Source organism: Orbicella franksi, chromosome 12, assembly GCF_964199315.1.
Source record: "Orbicella franksi chromosome 12, jaOrbFran1.1, whole genome shotgun sequence".
Classification (NCBI taxonomy): Eukaryota; Metazoa; Cnidaria; class Anthozoa; order Scleractinia; family Merulinidae; genus Orbicella; species Orbicella franksi.
In genome coordinates, this window is record NC_138156.1 from 17,596,816 (window position 1) to 17,614,360 (window position 17,545).

The 17,545-nt window shown below is 41.5% G+C and overlaps 3 protein-coding genes across 3 annotated transcripts; 2 read left to right on the forward strand and 1 right to left on the reverse strand.

Moving 5' to 3' along the window:
- Positions 1-1,522: 1,522 nt before the first annotated feature.
- LOC145463896 (uncharacterized) lies at positions 1,523-6,089 on the forward strand. Its single transcript, XM_081447684.1, has 2 exons — positions 1,523-1,781; positions 1,812-6,089. Exon 2 carries the CDS (start codon positions 4,684-4,686, stop codon positions 5,776-5,778), a length of 1,095 nt encoding a protein of 364 aa, XP_081303810.1. The 5' UTR covers positions 1,523-1,781; positions 1,812-4,683; the 3' UTR covers positions 5,779-6,089.
- Positions 6,090-9,724: 3,635 nt separating this feature from the next.
- On the forward strand, positions 9,725-10,853 carry LOC145464355 (QRFP-like peptide receptor). Its single transcript, XM_081448212.1, has one exon. The coding sequence runs from the start codon at positions 9,894-9,896 to the stop codon at positions 10,845-10,847; it is 954 nt and encodes a 317-aa protein (XP_081304338.1). The 5' UTR covers positions 9,725-9,893; the 3' UTR covers positions 10,848-10,853.
- Positions 10,854-14,043: 3,190 nt separating this feature from the next.
- LOC145463299 (neuronal acetylcholine receptor subunit alpha-10-like) lies at positions 14,044-16,428 on the reverse strand. The gene has a single exon (XM_081447048.1). It carries the CDS (start codon positions 15,882-15,884, stop codon positions 14,541-14,543), a length of 1,344 nt encoding a protein of 447 aa, XP_081303174.1. The 5' UTR covers positions 15,885-16,428; the 3' UTR covers positions 14,044-14,540.
- Between the last annotated feature and the right edge of the window lie 1,117 nt (positions 16,429-17,545).

Sequence of the window (17,545 nt, forward strand, 5' to 3'; positions counted from 1 at the left end):
AAACGGAGATGAGCTTAACTTAAACCTGCCGAAATTTGCTCGTCCTCTTTACCTTTTTTTTTGTCATCAGACTTTTTGGCACTTCCATAAATGATTGAGAAGAAAAATAAAAGAAAACGGTGAACATATTTGTATTTGAGTTTGCTACTTTTTCAACACAAAATGAAACCGGTCTAGATGCCGGTCTAGATGGGAAAATCTAGACCGCGGTCAATATCGATTTCAGCCAATCAAATTCGTGAATTCGGTAGTTCCCAGTCCTTGTGAGACACAGCCATATAATAAAATGCAGTACAAAACACTACACTACACTACACTACACTACACTGCAATGCAATACAGTACAAAACAATGCAATGCAATTCAAATATTTGAAAGCCAGAGAGATGTTAAAATGATGTTTTAACCACACACTTTAGATCTGCAAATATTTGAATTGAAGATTTTTTACTGCAAAACGTTAATTTTTGCATTTCTCTCAATAATCGACACCATAACATAGCTAATCAATAGCAAAGACCATGAGTAGAAAAATCCTTCCTGGGCGCTTTCCCTTCGACCAAAAATTCCGATTTTCCCGCATTTCCAAAACACCATTTTTCACAATTTCCAGAAAAGAGCAACCTTGCGAGCTATGTACAAATTTCCAAAAATTTATTACCAGGAGTTTATGTTGCAATTGAATTTCATCCCAGAATTTTCTGAAATTTCGATTGAATGGTTCCCATTTGAGAAATTTAACAATTTCCGGATTTTCCGGAAACTTTCCCAGGAAATTTCTATACCCATTGCTACCATTTCAAAAGTTCCGGAATTCTTGGTTGAACAGAAAGCGCCCGTGGTTCTAGCCGTGATTGTGGACACACACTGTACGTTCAAGTACAAGACTGCGGTTTCTTTACATGCGTAGAGAGAGAAACTGTTTTGAAAATAACGCCCACGAATTAGCTAGAGGAATGCACTAAAATAAATATACTTAAGTACTTAACTATACTTAATATTTTGGTTTGCAGCGGAAATCCGCCTATGGCAGCTAAACAAAGCACGGAACGGCCGTTTTTATACTAGAGGACGCATTATTCGTCCAGAAGCGTAATGCTTCCTGGACGTTTTTATACTAACGACGCATTATGCGTCTAGACGAACTCTGGCGAACATCTGGTTATGCGTCTCCGGTATAACGACGGGCACAAGACGAATTATGCGCCTTGACTGGCAACGCACAACGAAGGATGGTTCGTCTGGACGCATGTTGCGTCTTGTGCCCGTCTATACACCAGAGACGCATAACCAGATGAACTACAAATGTTTGTCCAAGTTCGTCTAAACGGATAATGCGTCTTTAGTATGAAAACGGCCAATTATCGTTACTTTTACGAGCTTTGGAGAACATTATAGGGTAAAAAAAAAAAAAAAAACTACATGTCACTAATGATTTCATCCCATTTGTTGATGCCATGAGGCTCCAATGATTTTCCTTTGACTACACGATGAGCCCTGCATGCTTTTCAGGCAGAGTCAAGGCTCGGGGTCTCCTATTTAAAAAGGACGGGGATGCTCGTCCGAGAATTTGAATAGGACCCCTTAGAGGTACCAAGGTCCTGTTTTGTGGGCGTGGCTTGAAATTTTTACACCCCTTAAAGGTATCAATTCTAAAACAACACGTTAACTGACACTTTCATTATTTTTAATGGCGATCAAGACGATTGCTTCGAGTTCCTTCTACTCGTAAAGTTGATTGCCAAATATCTCTTAAAAGCTTAATCTTAAAAGATTATGATGTGATCAGATCGTGGTCTCTTGGCTAAAAGGTACCACGAAAGCTCCCGTTGCGGACCTTCTAAAGCTGAACACCCTGAGAGGTACCAAAACCACTTTTTAACCCCTAAAGGTACTACGAACACCCCCCGTCCATTTTATGTGGGAGTTCCCCCCCCCTCCCGGGTTCGAAGCACGGATTGCAATAATGGGAGAAAGGAAAGAGGCGACGCTTCTCTTTGAAGACATAACGATGTTGTTTTGAGTAGTGTCACATGTTGTCGTGACTTTGTCTTCGGTGTGGTCATGACGCGTCTAAAGCTGAGCTATATTTCAATTAATTAAAGGGCCCTAGTCAGCCAAACCTTTGTTTTTGTTTACATGTGAGAGTTTGGCTATTATATTTTATTGAGAGCATGTCGAAACGAAGGAAATCACTGTGAAACTAGAAAAGACAATTTAACATACTTTTAGGAACACAACTTACTATTAGCCTGCGTCGCCGACAGTCTAAACCGCCGGTATAGCATATCGGGGGTTTTATGACACGTCCGGCTGCAACGCAGGCTACTTACAATAAATCAATAAGATTTCGCCTTACCGCCATGCAGTATCAATGATTTCGATGGCATCGAAAATGGCGGAGGCTGACTAGGGTCCTATAAAGTGTGTCGAACATTTCTATTGAAAGATTCCTGAAGCGCCATCATTTTCACTGTCATTGTCTGCGACATGATCTCCTATTAAGTGGCAGTCCCGCTAAAAGCGGTCCACTCGACTTCGGGACCAAAAATAATTTTCCTTCATTTTTTGTCAGTGAAAAGGGTTTGACACACATATATAAAAAAGCAATTTATTATTTTCCAATTCCTTATGTTTGCTTTGCTACGAGCCAAAATTGAATTTTGGCCGAACTGAGGTTGCCGAACGTGATCAGAAAGGTAAATTCACCGATTTTGTGAAGCGTGCTACGTCGCCTAAAATGCAGCTCACGGAATTTCGTTTTCATACGAATTTTGAGGTACATTCATTACTTTGACTGACGAAATATCGAAACTTTTCGAAAAATTCTAAGCTTAGGTCCAGCGAGGCTGGAAAACACCCTACTCCGAGGCCTTTGATCACCTACTAAAATTTAGCCAAATTTGACGGGGAAAATCTCAAAAGTTGGGTCTAAATGAAGCCTAAAAAGCACATCACAGTAAATTTCATACCTTAATAAACCGTTCTATAAGTTCAAACCGGTGGGTATCTCCTTGGATTGCACGCGAGAACAGATTAAAATCTGCCACAGTCAGTGTGTTTACATAGCTATCTCTCGAGTCAAAGCTCATTTGCATAACCCTAGCACCAGGTGAAAATACATCTTCTTCCGTTGAGGTTCGTTTGTTGACCTTCTAAGTAGTGGCAAATAGCTTCCTTTAATACTTGTGTACACTCTAGATCCAGTTTTGAGGTGAAGGTTGCGTTAAAGTTGATCAATTCTCAAGACTTGCGAGACTCCAAAAGTAAATAATGGCGCCGGTCTGCCGAAATTAACACTCAATTTATCTTTTTGTCGACGGTCGAGGGTCGAGGATCGAGGGTCCCGTGTCGAGGGTCGAGGGTCGAGGGTCCAGGGTCATATTTTTTTTCAAACGACACAAATCGTAGGAGTCGGGAATCGGAGGCTTGTCAACCCCATTCACTACATTGAAGTGTGTTTGCTTTGTCATTAACATCAAACCTAATTTGATAAAATGTTGGCGTGACTTCCTGCCACACGATCAGTCAAACTTTTCAATAAATTTTGTGGAATACATGCCGTAACTACACTGTAACTACTAGCTGTTACAAAGGAAGAGCCCGGTGGAGGAAACGTTCAAAACAGGTCTTACCGTCGCTTGCAACTGCCGGTCAATCAAACTTCAAAGTTTGCCCACCCACTTGGGAACGTTTTGGCGCCACTCCGCAAACACTTGAAGAGGAGCAAAGTCAGCAACGCGTACGGGCATTTTGTCTTTTGTAGTTTTGAAAATCAGAATGAATTATAGGAAATCAATAGAGGAATTTCTGTCGGATATCGACTGTGATCTTTTACAATATCCAGGGAAATTAAATTAAGGAAGAAAGGGTTCACCTCAACATTGTCCGCGCGGTATCTAGCTGAAGATGATCTTCGTTTTCTCCCTGAAGGCCACAAAAGGTAACAAAAGACTAGTCTTGAACATGATTGCTCGGCTAACAACGCCTGAGAGAGTAAAAAGCAGCTTGAAGCGTCAAACAGCGTCAACACAGCAGTAACAAAGCCCTGAATCAAATTGAAAATCTCCTGCACGAAAAAAGGTCTCCTCGTCGGGCTGAACTGAACAATGATGCGGACGAGTATCGAGTACCGAAAACGAGCGACGTTTCTCTTCCGACAAGCAGGCGCCAGTTACTTAGCCCATGTGAAAGGTTCATCGAGGAAAAGACAGGGGCACCCAACGGATCGTTTCGGTAAATTATCTGTTCGGAAGGCCTATAATCCCCTCTGATTTTCTGAAGAGAATTGTCACCTCGAGCTTTCGTGATATGAGAAATTTAATGTCGAGGAAAAGGTTGTTGTTATTCATCGTGGTGGATGCAATAATAAAGTGTATTATCGTTTGTCTCACGATGTAGTCACTTGAGATGTAGATCGCGACGTTTCGACTGCTTACTGCTAGTCTTCTTCAGGCGATAAGGTCGACTGATTGCACGGTATCATTTATATCACAAAGGTCGGCTGTGATTGGTGCATTTCGATCCTCCTATTGTTCCATTGTTCCGGCGAGTAGCTGTTCCCTCAGTGGTCCGTTGGCTAACGTATTATCTCCTCTTGCAGGTAACTCGAACTTCACAGTGAAGAACTCAACTGACTTCGCCTCCACCATCGCCAGTGAGGAGACCCAGGACCACGAGATCATGGTGTCTTTCGACGTAGAGTCACTGTTTACCAACGTACCGATCGAGGGCGCCGTACAAGCCGCGCTACAAAAAATGGAGAACGACGCAGGCCTGGCTGACCGCACTACACTTACACCAGTTCAAATCGCGGACCTCTTGAATTTCGTATTAAGATCTACGTACTTCCAGTACAACGGATCGATTTTCGAACAACGAGACGGCACAGCCATGGGGAGCCCTGTATCCGCGGTTATTGCTAATCTCTACATGGAGATATTTGAAGAACAAGCAATAGAGTCCGCACCTTGCAAGCCTAAGATCTGGAAACGCTACGTAGATGATACTTTCACCATCCTGGATCGGGATAGAGTTGATGTCTTCCTGCAACACCTGAACAGTCAACAACCATCAATCCGTTTCACCATGGAGATCGAGAACAACAACAAGATCGCCTTTCTCGACACGTCAGTTTACAGAGAACCTGATGGCCGCCTTACCCCCAGTGTCTACAGGAAACCAACACATACTGATCAGTACCTAGCGTATGATTCACACCACCCTCAGTCAGTAAAGCGCGGTATTGTGAAGTGTCTGTACGACCGGGCTAAACGTCTCGTCACCAAACCATCAGTAATCGCTGGAGAGAAGAAACATCTGTCATCTGTACTTGTTTCTAACGGATATCCCTCCTCTTTTGTACAGAAGATCACAAAGGCACGAACAGCCCCAAGAAGAGAGCCTGTCGCGGAATTTAAATCCACCGCCGTTTTACCTTATGTCCAAGGAGTTTCGGAGTCTCTCCGCCGCTGCCTAGAACAACAAGGCATTCGCACCGTCTTTAAGTCCGACACGACACTTCGGTCACACTTAGTGCGACCAAAGGACACCGGATTCCCTGTGAGTGCGGCAAAGTCTACATCGGGGAAACAGGGAGATCTATGCAGGAGAGGATCAAAGAACACGACAGGGATATACGACTCGCCCGTACCCAGACCTCCGCCGTTTCTGAACACACCCACGAGACCGGCCACTATCCTATCTGGAATGAGGTCAAGTTTATTGATCGAGATCCTCACTGGTACACACGTAGGGTCAAGGAAGCTATTCACATAAGACTTCACCCTAACAACATCAACAGGGATAGTGGAATTGAAATTCCTGAAGCATGGATACCCACGATCAAGAAACACAACAACAGGAGAAGGGTACAACAACGGACCACTGAGGGAACAGCTACTCGTCGGAACAATGGAACAATAGGAGGATCGAAATGCACCAATCACAGCCGACCTTTGTGATATAAATGATACCGTGCAATCAGTCGACCTTATCGCCTGAAGAAGACTAGCAGTAAGCAGTCGAAACGTCGCGATCTACATCTCAAGTGACTACATCGTGAGACAAACGATAATACACTTTATTATTGAGAAATTTAATGTCTGTTGTTTTCGAATTGTAAAAAATGTCGTTATGGGTACCGAAAAAAGGTCAGCGATCATTTTCGGAAAGGCGATAAGACCGTCTAAGGTTTTCGGGAAATTAAAGTTTAAACTTAAGGAAGCAAGCGCTAAAACATAAGAACTTGAAGAAACCTCTGCCAAGATAAGACAGGTCAAGACACGCAGCTTCCGCGCTTGGAAATACCGGTCAACGCTATGTAAGCTTAATTGTCATGAAAGAAATCACACAGTTCGCACCTGCTGAATGGCAAAATGTGAGTCAGTGTCTTTCTGTGGATAGTTGAGTAGGCATCCAGATGAAAAACAGGATTTTCAGGAGAAAAAAAGGGAAATAGCACCATTAGAAACGGCCGCCGAGAAAATAGAACTGGATTTGAACTGGCTTTCTCCCGAGTGAAAATAATTCTTTGAATAAACACGTAGAGGAAATTTTGCTTGAATAGGTTCTCCATGAATACGTTTAATATGCTTGGCTAGAAGACGCTCGGTTTATTTTTCTAATTTTCCATACATTTGTCTGTAAATTTGGCCGGGTGGACGCGGTTCGCGGGAAAAAAATACAGACAAATGTATGGAAAATTAGAAAAATAAACTAAGCGTCTTCTAGCTAAGCTACATCCTTCAAACTTGGTGCCGAATACAATCTTCCACCTAGTATTTTATACCTAGTCAGAATAAATGATAGGAAATAAAATAGAGGAATTTAAAACATATTAAACGTATTCATGGAGAACCTATTCAATAATGAATAAGCTCGCAAATCTCACAGATATTTTTCATCGCGACCAATCGGAAAGCCCTGCAAGTTTACCGAGGTAGAAAGAAATCACACAGTTCGCACCTGCTGAATGGCAAAATGTGAGTCAGTGTCTTTCTGTGGATAGTTGAGTAGGCATCCAGATGAAAAACAGGATTTTCAGGAGAAAAAAAGGGAAATAGCACCATTAGAAACGGCCGCCGAGAAAATAGAACTGGATTTGAACTGGCTTTCTCCCGAGTGAAAATAATTCTTTGAATAAACACGTAGAGGAAATTTTGCTTGAATAGGTTCTCCATGAATACGTTTAATATGTTTTAAATTCCTCTATTTTATTTCCTATCATTTATTCTGACTAGGTATAAAATACTAGGTGGAAGATTGTATTCGGCACCAAGTTTGAAGGATGTAGCTTAGCTAGAAGACGCTTAGTTTATTTTTCTAATTTTCCATACATTTGTCTGTATTTTTTTCCCGCGAACCGCGTCCACCCGGCCAAATTTACAGACAAATGTATGGAAAATTAGAAAAATAAACCGAGCGTCTTCTAGCCAAGCTACATCCTTCAAACTTGGTGCCGAATACAATCTTCCACCTAGTATTTTATACCTAGTCAGAATAAATGATAGGAAATAAAATAGAGGAATTTAAAACATATTAAACGTATTCATGGAGAACCTATTCAATAATGAATAAGCTCGCAAATCTCACAGATATTTTTCATCGCGACCAATCGGAAAGCCCTGCAAGTTTACCGAGGTAGAGTGGTAATTTAGATCGCAAAACTCAGAGATTTTTTTTTTGACAGCGAATTTACCGAAGGAACTGAAAATAGCCGTAAATTTGCTTCCAAAGCTTTAATCGCCTCCAGATTTCACCTACAGTCCCTGTTCGATAGATGGCAAAGGAATGTTTCTCATCGCGGCCCGACAATAGCACTGGAAAACAATGAAGCCAACACTCCACGAAATCGCATTGGTAGTTATACGACCTCAACGACTACAGCGTGATAGAAAAAAAGGTACACAAACGAAGCCAGGGAAGGCGTTATTATTTGTTTTCCACAGTGAAAAATTTGAAGCTAATAAAAATGTGAGATTCGAAGCGAGTGAGGCACTTTGACACAACATTGTCACTATCAATACAAATATTAACGCGAACCACATTCTGTTATCCGTAAGTGTTATCTTTTTGTTGAAGAAATTACAACTGCAAAACTTAGCGTTTAGATTTATTTCTACGCGGATGATGGCATTAGGACATCGGCCAAAGCATCCAGCGTGTGAAGTCACATGAAAAAACGAACTTTGAATGTTACAGAAGGTTATAGATAGATAACCGAGTCTGTGATAAATTATTAAACTCTCGACATGGGACCCAAAAAGATATCTGAATCGACAAAACTACATGTAACCAAATCGGGGAAGAATATGTGGACCGGACTCGACTGAGCGGCGGAAATCGAGCCTACAGCAAGGAGTAAAACAACAAACCCAGAAAAAAATATTACCCTCGACCCTCGACCCTCGACCCTCGACCCTCGACCCTCGACCCTCGACCCTCGACCCTCGACCCTCGACCCTCGACAAAAAGATAGACTCCTTTTATCACTTGATGCTACAATCATGGTATCAAAAAACTGCCCAATCATTGATGAACACCTTGTTATCATTTTCGTGACACAATAGGTTACCAGAGCAACAGTATGACCTGCTAAAAAAACCCTTAATTACAGCTTTAGGGGGCTTATAATACAAAAACGGCGCTGTGAAATTTTTTGATATCGTTAAATTTTAATAAAGATTATGAGACGCAACTTTTGGATACTGAATTGATTTTCGTTGCAGTTTAAACTAACGAAACTTCGAGTCATTTCAGTGGGGAAAATTCATATTTTGGTGAAAAATATGGTACCCCGTGTTTTCCGCGTAGACCCCGTGCTCTGGGACCCCGACCGCGCGTTTTCCATCCACCCGTTTTTCACCTACCCGTTTTTCACTATTCGGACCCAGCCGGAAGAAACATATATTTATTACATGAAACATGACCGTTTCTAATATCACGAGTTGGCTTAAAACGCCTTTTTGATTAAGCACAGGTGTAAACACTTTTTTAAGAAACTGTCTCTTATGTACTATAACCCAAGTTTGAATCTGATCCTCAAGTTATCAGACTTTTTTGATGTTATCTATGCATTGCACGAGGAGGAGTCTCTTTGTTAAAAGACTGACTTGGAAAACTCGAGAAAACTTAATGACTGCAGAGTAAATTCATATCACATTTGCGCGGCAGCCGTTGATTAGGCGGTTTACGCTGTCATATTGGACATTGAATTTGTAAATTTAAACTCCGACAAGATGCATTATCTGATAAGGCATGAGGTCATTTTTTTTGTTTAATGAGCTCGGGTTCTAACGTTGGACATCCTTTGTTCTCGCTGACTCGTCTTGATGGACAATTTGATGCACGACCAAACAATAACAGGAAAAAGAAAAGTCAGACTTAAAAAAAGATTAGGAAAAATATCCAGCCAGCTGTCACTGCATCATCTGTAGCAGCATTGACGTCACAGTTAAGATATGAGATGGTGAGATGAAAGAAAAAGGTAAAAAGCAATTTGTGGCACAAGCTGATAGATCACATCATTTTCTTGAGCTACTCACGAAACAGGAATCCCTAATTGATGTTTCAAATAGAGGGCGAACAGCTGGAACAAAGATCTACTAATCATTAAACCTGTCGATGGGAAAATTCCTAATCGATCATTGGCCATATTCACACTAGAGACGGATTATCCGTCTATTTATATCCGTCCGATTATCCGTCTCTAGTGTGAAAACGGCCATTCTCTTCGCGCGAATGACGAAGAACAATCATCTCGCCTTCGCTAGAACATAAATAGAGACGAGTGAGGTTACCAAGTGGACAAACCGTGCAGAAGAAAACTCATTTGTGGGCGTAAAAGCGGAAAAAGGAACTGAAAGGCAAAGTTGGAAAACGTGAGTACAACAATGAATGGAACACGGCCATCGAGCTGCCCCAGCAATCGTACAGCCAAAAACATTGGAATGACCTCTGCTAACTGCCTGATCTTCGTTGTTTCGCTGGCTGGGAACACCGTCATCGAAATAATTGTCTACAAGACACAAACCATGAGAAAACCCATTAACTTTTTCATTGTAAACATGGCCATGTCCGATCTAGATCTGTTGTCTCCGATTTGTGCGATTCCTCAGCGGATACAAATGCTCTATATAGACTCCTGGCTGACCAGTGGTCCTCTTGGCCAGGCTTTATGTAAGCTGGTTGACTTCTTAGTAGGTGTCTCCACTGTTTTGTCTATTCAGAGCCTGATTCTGATCGCAGTGGATCGATTTGGAGCTGTGGTATATCCCTTCCGTTCCCCGCTCATCAGTTCAAAGCTCTGCCCTTTCTTCATTCTCGCCACTTGGATCGTCGCGATGGTTTCCCAATCCCCAGTGCTCTTCGTCCACAAACTTGTTAAATATCCTGAAAAACTGGTTTGTGAGCGACATTGGAATGAAGTTCTTGGAGAGTCCTCATCCTCTGAGAAATACCTCGTGTCCTTTATGGCTGTATCCATTTTGATTCCGTTGGTGTTGATAACCATACTTTACATTATCAACTATCTAAAGCTCAAGTCGCAGAAGATTCCAGGCGTGCAACTGGCCAACGCTGAACAACAACGCCAGCAAAGGGAGCGACATGTGTTAAAGATGGCCATTGCTATTGTGTTAGGGTGTGCAGTATGCTGGCTGCCCGTCCCTATCTTCTGGTTTACACAATTCTTAACAGATACCAACCTATTGACGAATTGTGGTTTCCTATACTTTTACTATATATTCCATTTCTTGGCTCTAGCAAATTGTGCCATAAACCCTTGTATCTGTTTTATTTTCAGCAGAAATTTTCGTAAAGAACTTAGGCTCTCCTTAGATAAATGATTTTGACCTGCGCAATAGCTGATGATACTTATGTACAGTAGCGAGGTTCAGTCGACCTAAAACTCGTAAAAAAAAACGTTACAAAACAATACAATACAATAACTTTATTTATATAGCGAGTATATACAAAGCTCTATATCGCTTTACAGTCATGAAAGTCAAACTAAATATAATAATTTAAACTAAATTAAGTATAAACTTTAAGACAGAGTTTTTAAACGCGATTTAAACACGGCAACCGATGGACTTAAGTTAATTTCAAGAAGCAGATCATTCCATAGTTTGGGGGCGGCAACTGAGAAAGCTCAGTCTCCGTAAGTTTTTAGACGTACTTTAGGAACTTCCAAAAGGTATTTTCCAACAGATCTTAAACTCCTTGGTGGAACGTTAATTTAGAACTGCTTTTTATTTGATTCAATGCACACTAAGGCTTAAAGAAACTTTGTAGAACGGTTTTAAACCATTCTTTGGACACTGAGTTTGCCATCACTTTGAAGTTATTCGCAAACTCGATTTGTAATTTCTTAAATTCGTGGGACGTTTTCAGTTGTCCTTAACCGTGTAAATAATGTTTATTTCAATACTGCTTTTTGTTTGATTCAGTGTATACGCTTGACAAACTTCACAGATCGGTTTCCGACCATTTTTTGACGATTCCTTTGCCATCATTTGTAGTTATTTCGTAAACTATTTATTTTCTTAATGATTAGGAATCAATAAAGTGCATGAATACTAATATATAGATTTAGGCCAGCCTAAAAGCGTAGCTCCTGGGCCGCGTTGTTCAGAGTCAAATAACCCAGGAGAAGGTAGAATTTTGATTTCAGTTTTGTAGCTTTGCGGCGCGGTTTTCTGTATATTGTTTGGCCTTCCGTTTTGAGTTTTAATAATCACTATATACACAAAACAAAGCAGCCAAAAAACATTTGTATAGAAAAAAAAGTTATAAGTCGGTTAACTTTTAATCCTTGGTTAGCGTTAACCGGCTTCCGAACAATCCTGCCCTGTTTTCAACAAGTTAACCTGAGATGAGCCCGCGATCCAATCGAAAACCAGCACTTGGTCAGCGGTCAACTTCAAAAAAACACGCGACCTCGATAAGCTGTAAACTTGAGCCCGCGATATGGTCACGTGATACTGGTCAGCGGATACCTTGTTTTGACAGGTGTCAATTGATCATAACATGGATGTCCAATATCAAAGAAGTACACGGTAAACCAAGACTGCATGTCTCTGTCAACCTATTATTTGGAGTATGGCGGCCATGTTGCGCGACTCCGTCGTCGTCGCCGTCGTGCGTACGCGCCCACGAGCAATACCGCTAGCCATGATGACCATGAGAAAATCAACTCATGGGTTTCCTTTTCTCTCCTATATGAGTATGGGGCTCCGCTTGGCGGCCCTTCGGGCCGCCGGAGCTCCGCTATTAAGCCATTTTCTTAATTTGGAAGCAATAAAATGTGTGAAAACGTCAATACAGTACTGTATGGTAATACGTTCCTTAGCCATTTCTATGTGAGATTTTTTTTTCTCACAGTTTTAGTGAAACAACTTAAGCACCTTGCTCTCTCTTTTTTTATGTTTGACTCGACAGTATTTTATGAGCTGCCCAGGTGCAGCAACCGTCCCTAGACAAAACCATGATGTTCGAGAAAACCTACTGATGTTTTGCCCTTTGCTGCGCTCATTATATATCTGTTTTCCAACTGTTTCTGAAATTTTCTCAATGACTCATTGTTTATGCTTCACTAGTAGGGCTCAATCTCTAAAACAAATCATGAGTCCTTTTTTTCTTCAGCCTTTTTCCGGTCCCTGCAAAAAAACAACCAACAACTACAACCTCCCCCCACTCTCCCCCCAATAATAATAATAAAACAAAAAACAGATAATTACTGGATCTTATTATCTCATCTCAAAGTCTAAAGGTCAAATCGTGAAGCACACTCAAAGAGTAATGAGCCTCACGAAATAAAGCAACAATGAGTTTCGAATAAAGCATTTTCGAGTCGCCAATTCGACCATCGTCATTTGCTCTAAAGGTTCCACTTGAATGCCTGTCGCATGATAGCGATTGCCTCTGTGCAGTGTGACCAACCTATGGTGCTCAGTGATGATATTGAATATGGGACCCTATTGAGCCCAATGCAGCAGCTCGCATGTACCTCACTGAAACTCTTTTATTATTTGTTTTATATATTTCGGACCAAGTTCTTAATCGATGTAAAAGTTGGTCCAAGAATTATCAGGCCGAGAAATCAAGCGTGCGTTTGAATTGTCTGCGTGTATCTCATTTTATTATCCAACTGCAGCGAATACCATCCAAATCACAGTACAAATATACAGCGATATTGTACATTATTATATGGCTGTGTCTCACAAGGACTGAGAACTACCGAATTCACGAATTTGATTGGCTGAAATCGATATTGACCGCGGTCTAGATTTTCCCATTTAGACCGGTATCTAGACCGGTTTCATTTTGCGTTGAAAAAGTAGCAAACTCAAATACAAAAATGTTCACTGTTTTCTTTTATTTTCTTCTCAATCATATATGGAAGTGCCAAAAAGCCTGATGACAAAAAAAAGTAAAGAGGACGAGCAAATTTCGGCAGGTTTAAGTCAAGCTCATCTCCGTTTGCAAGCAAAATGTCAACAAACCAGTTACATTAAACGAATTAAAGTTTTCTTCTTTGCCATATAATAAACATCTTATTAACCGAGCTTAGTCGGTCTGTATGGGAGAATCTTGACCTCGGTCGTGTGTACAGACCTCACTGCGTTCGGTCTGTACTCACGACTTCGGTTTATAAGAGCTAAGTAGAAAACCTGTTTGCCGTATTTGTAAAGTAGAAAACCTGTTTGCCGTACAGGTCGGTGCGCGCCCGCAAAACTGTCACACTCTCCCTCTTTCAACACGTAAAAATATACAGCGATACTACACACCAAAACATCTAATAAGATATACTTATTATATAATCACACGAGCATTTTACTGGAAAATACACCACTCATAAAATTCATACGAAACCACATCCGGAACTCGAGTGGCGTATTTTCCATATCCTCACTAGTGAAGATATCAATGATTTCACTGACATCAAGTTTGTCTCCTAAATTGTACTTAAATTCGTTGGCGTATCATCGAAACATCTTCGGGTCTTCCTCGAAAGTCTTCGGCAATATTCGGTAATCTTCGGAAATCTTCGGAAAATGTTCAGCAACGTTCGTGTGACCTAGAATGCACTAAGCCTGTGATTCTCGAAAGAGCTGTTGCTTAGCAACATAAAGGTTGACGTAGCAACTTCGCGTACACGTGCTATTTTTCTGATTGGATAACAGTGAAAATCATGAAGTCTTCAGGTACCAAAACGACGTTTAGGTGACTTCACGGAGCTTGCTAAGGACGCCCCATTCAAGACAAACTCGACACTACATGTGAATTAAAATGTCGTAATCATTTAAAGGTAATATAAGAGGCATTTCTTTAAGAGCAAGCTACTTTAATTGCCCAGACCCCCACCCCCCCAATTAATAATAGTCCGTCTCTAAACCATCTCCGTACGCAGCTATTGGATATTATTTTTAGATGTCGAACAATCTATAACACAAAATTGGATTTTTTTTCTTAGAGGAGGATAGAGAGGGGATTGTGGCCCTTTTCACGTGTTCTACTCGAAGGAGACCCTTCTCATCTCATTTGAGATGGAATCTCGGAGCACGCAAGAAGATTTTCAGGAGAGTGACGATGGAAACAATAATGGAAATGATTAAAAAGAGTCTGTCCAAAACACGCGCTGCCTTTATCCACTCCTTTTGATTCTTCATCTTCTCTTCAGACCAGTCCAGGACATTACCTCTAAAAGGCAATGAATCCGTTGTCAGTTGTCTGTTGAGCAGTTTTGTTGATGAAAGCCTCTTCTTTCCATTGTGACCGCAATTTTTGTGTCGGGTCTGACCGTCTCCGTTCTTTTTTGACCGGTGCTTTGTGAGACCCCTGTTATTGTAACAGTCGTTTTTGCAGGAGACCCCGAGATCACAGAATGAGTGGTTTCCACGGCTACCGTCGCGTACGTCCCCAGACTCCTGCATAGCCCATTTATGCTCGTGCGGGTCACGCCGCGCGCTTTTCTCCTTTGAGCGGTAAAAGGCGCGTTCACAAGATGCTGCATCGCTGCTGCTAAGATACCCCTTGGCTTCCAAATCTGTGAAGTTTGTGGCCATCCGTCGCATAGCGGTGCTTCTTCGATGAATTTCGCTCCAATCCTTCGGTTTTTGGCAAGGAAACAACAAACGCGCAAGCCACCGCAGAATCACTTTTCTCATGGTCTTGGGCATTCTTCGTCTGTTGCGATGATAAAAGTTTAAAATAAGCGTCGTAACTGCTAGAGAAGCCCCGATTTCTAACATGATTGCAAAGTAGAACTGCCCAAGCAGAGGAAAACCGTATGATGGCATAAGCTCGGAACTAAGTTGTTGAAACACCGTCATGGCCAAAAGAACTGTGATACTCAGTCCAATGCGTTCACTGGACTCGGGTGGAAGAACAAACCCTAAAAATATCATGGAAGAGATCAGCGAGCATGGAATAATCAACTTCAGGATGTAATCTAGTGATTCCCTTCGGATGTTTATTCGTACCGTTATGTCCACAAACTCGTGGGGACAGCACTGATATTTTTGCGCGTTTCTTTTCGCCGACAAATTCAAAAGTTTCCATTCGCCATTGTTAACGTAGTATCTGTTGAGTGCAATGATGTTTTTGGCAACCAGATCGATCTTAAATTTATCGGAAGTCCAAGAGCCAAATTTGAGCGAACATTCCTGGTCATCGAAAGGGAAGTTTGTGACGTCCACATCACAGATGCTCTTAAACATAGCGGGGTTTAACCACGTGTTGTTTCCATCGTATTTCACTGCTACGCTGGTTGTATATGTGGCCCTGCCACCTCCATTGCGTTTTTCCTTGTCGATACTATAACGAGAACAGAGGAAAGAAAGAAAACTCCGATTAACAGAGTCTCTGCACCTGAAGTTCATCCGCCACCGATTCGAGCGGCTGTTTGTTCAGTTATTGTGGTTCGACGAAGCGCGATAGCAGTGTAAGTTCTATCAGTGCGCCCCTCCGTCCGTCGGTTGGTCGGTTCGTCCGTCTGTCTGTCGGTCAGCCAGTCAGGCATTACGACCATGCCTTAGTCAGTCAGTCACGCAGCAGGCTTACCCGTCGGGTAGTCGATCAGTTAGTTAGTTCATCAATTCGTCAGTCCATCAGTCCGTCAGTCCGTCATTCCGTCAGTCCGTCATTCCGTCAGTCTGTCATTCCGTCAGTCCGTTGGTCCGTCTGTCAGTTAGTCAGTCTGTCCGTCAGTTAGTCAGTCAGTCAATCAGACAGTCAGTCAGCCAGTTCATCAGTTAGTAAAAAAGTCAGTCAGTCAGTCTACCAGTTAGTAAGTCAGTCAATCAGTCTGTCAGTCAGCCAGTGAATCAGTTAATTAATCAAGCTACCCTCTCGTAATATCAAAACAGAAATCGCATATGTCACGATAAATAAGAACACTCAAATCACCAAGAAGCGTCCTGATATTTAAATAAAATCTCCCAACTAGTGTCAGCTAGGGGCATGAAAAAATGCATGGATAGGAAAGAGAATTTGCATGTTGGCATAGGTGTTCAGCAGTTTTACACATCAAGACTCTTTACGCACTCGCAGAGTATTAAAAAAGCAAATAACTTACTTGTTGTACAAGAGTATGTCTGGTACCCAGATGTCTTCAGGAGAAACGTGAATTTCCTTGACTCCCCCATAATCTTTTGGGTCCCATTTCAGCAGATTGTTCTTCCAATACTAAAGAAAAATTCACATCGATTAGGTTCTGTCGTTCCATCTTACATCTCAGTTCTAGAATGTGTTTGAATGAGCTGTCTTACACATTTTTGCAATATTTACAGTTATTAAATACTGCGAGCATTGCATGGCTGAATAATGGAATATAACAATTAAAAAAATCATTGAATGCAATGTCAGCTTTAATGATCTTTATAAATCGATTAAAAGATTGTAAAGTGTTACATTTAATACTGGAATCCTGTATGTATTTTTGATGGGCTTTTAAATGCTTATGCATCTGTAATTAATCCATCGGCTCTTACCAATGTCGATCGTTGTTAAAGAGAACAAAGTATTATTCTTAGCATCCTAGTTGCTATCAGAAGATCTTCTGAGATTTTGTGTTCGTATTAATTCAATGAATCCCCTTCAGTTCGGGTTGTAACCAAAAACATCTTAGCGTTAAATTAGTTCAAAAGATGTCTGCCGTCTTAGATCAAGCCCAGTTCTTGACTGTAGTTTTATTGGTTGCCACACAATCAAATGTGGGAGTGTGGAGCATAATTCAAGGTTGTTTTAACTTCTCAAGACTATAAAAGAGGAAATGAGTTTCCTACCAAGTATTTAAAATGTGGGCCTTCATTAGGTCTCAAGTTTGAAGTGATTCTGTCAACAACTAGTCTAAACTCTAACAAAACCTCAAACATGAATAGTTTTAACAGGCCAGCGGTGGCCGAAACGACCGCAGCATGTAGCGACTGTAAGTATGGCTACCAATAGGCGGGGGTGGTGGGGGGGGGGGGGGGTGGAGGAATGACACTCCATTGCAAATTACTCTCAAGCGTTTTGTCAGGGTTTCCTAAAAGTTCTCTCG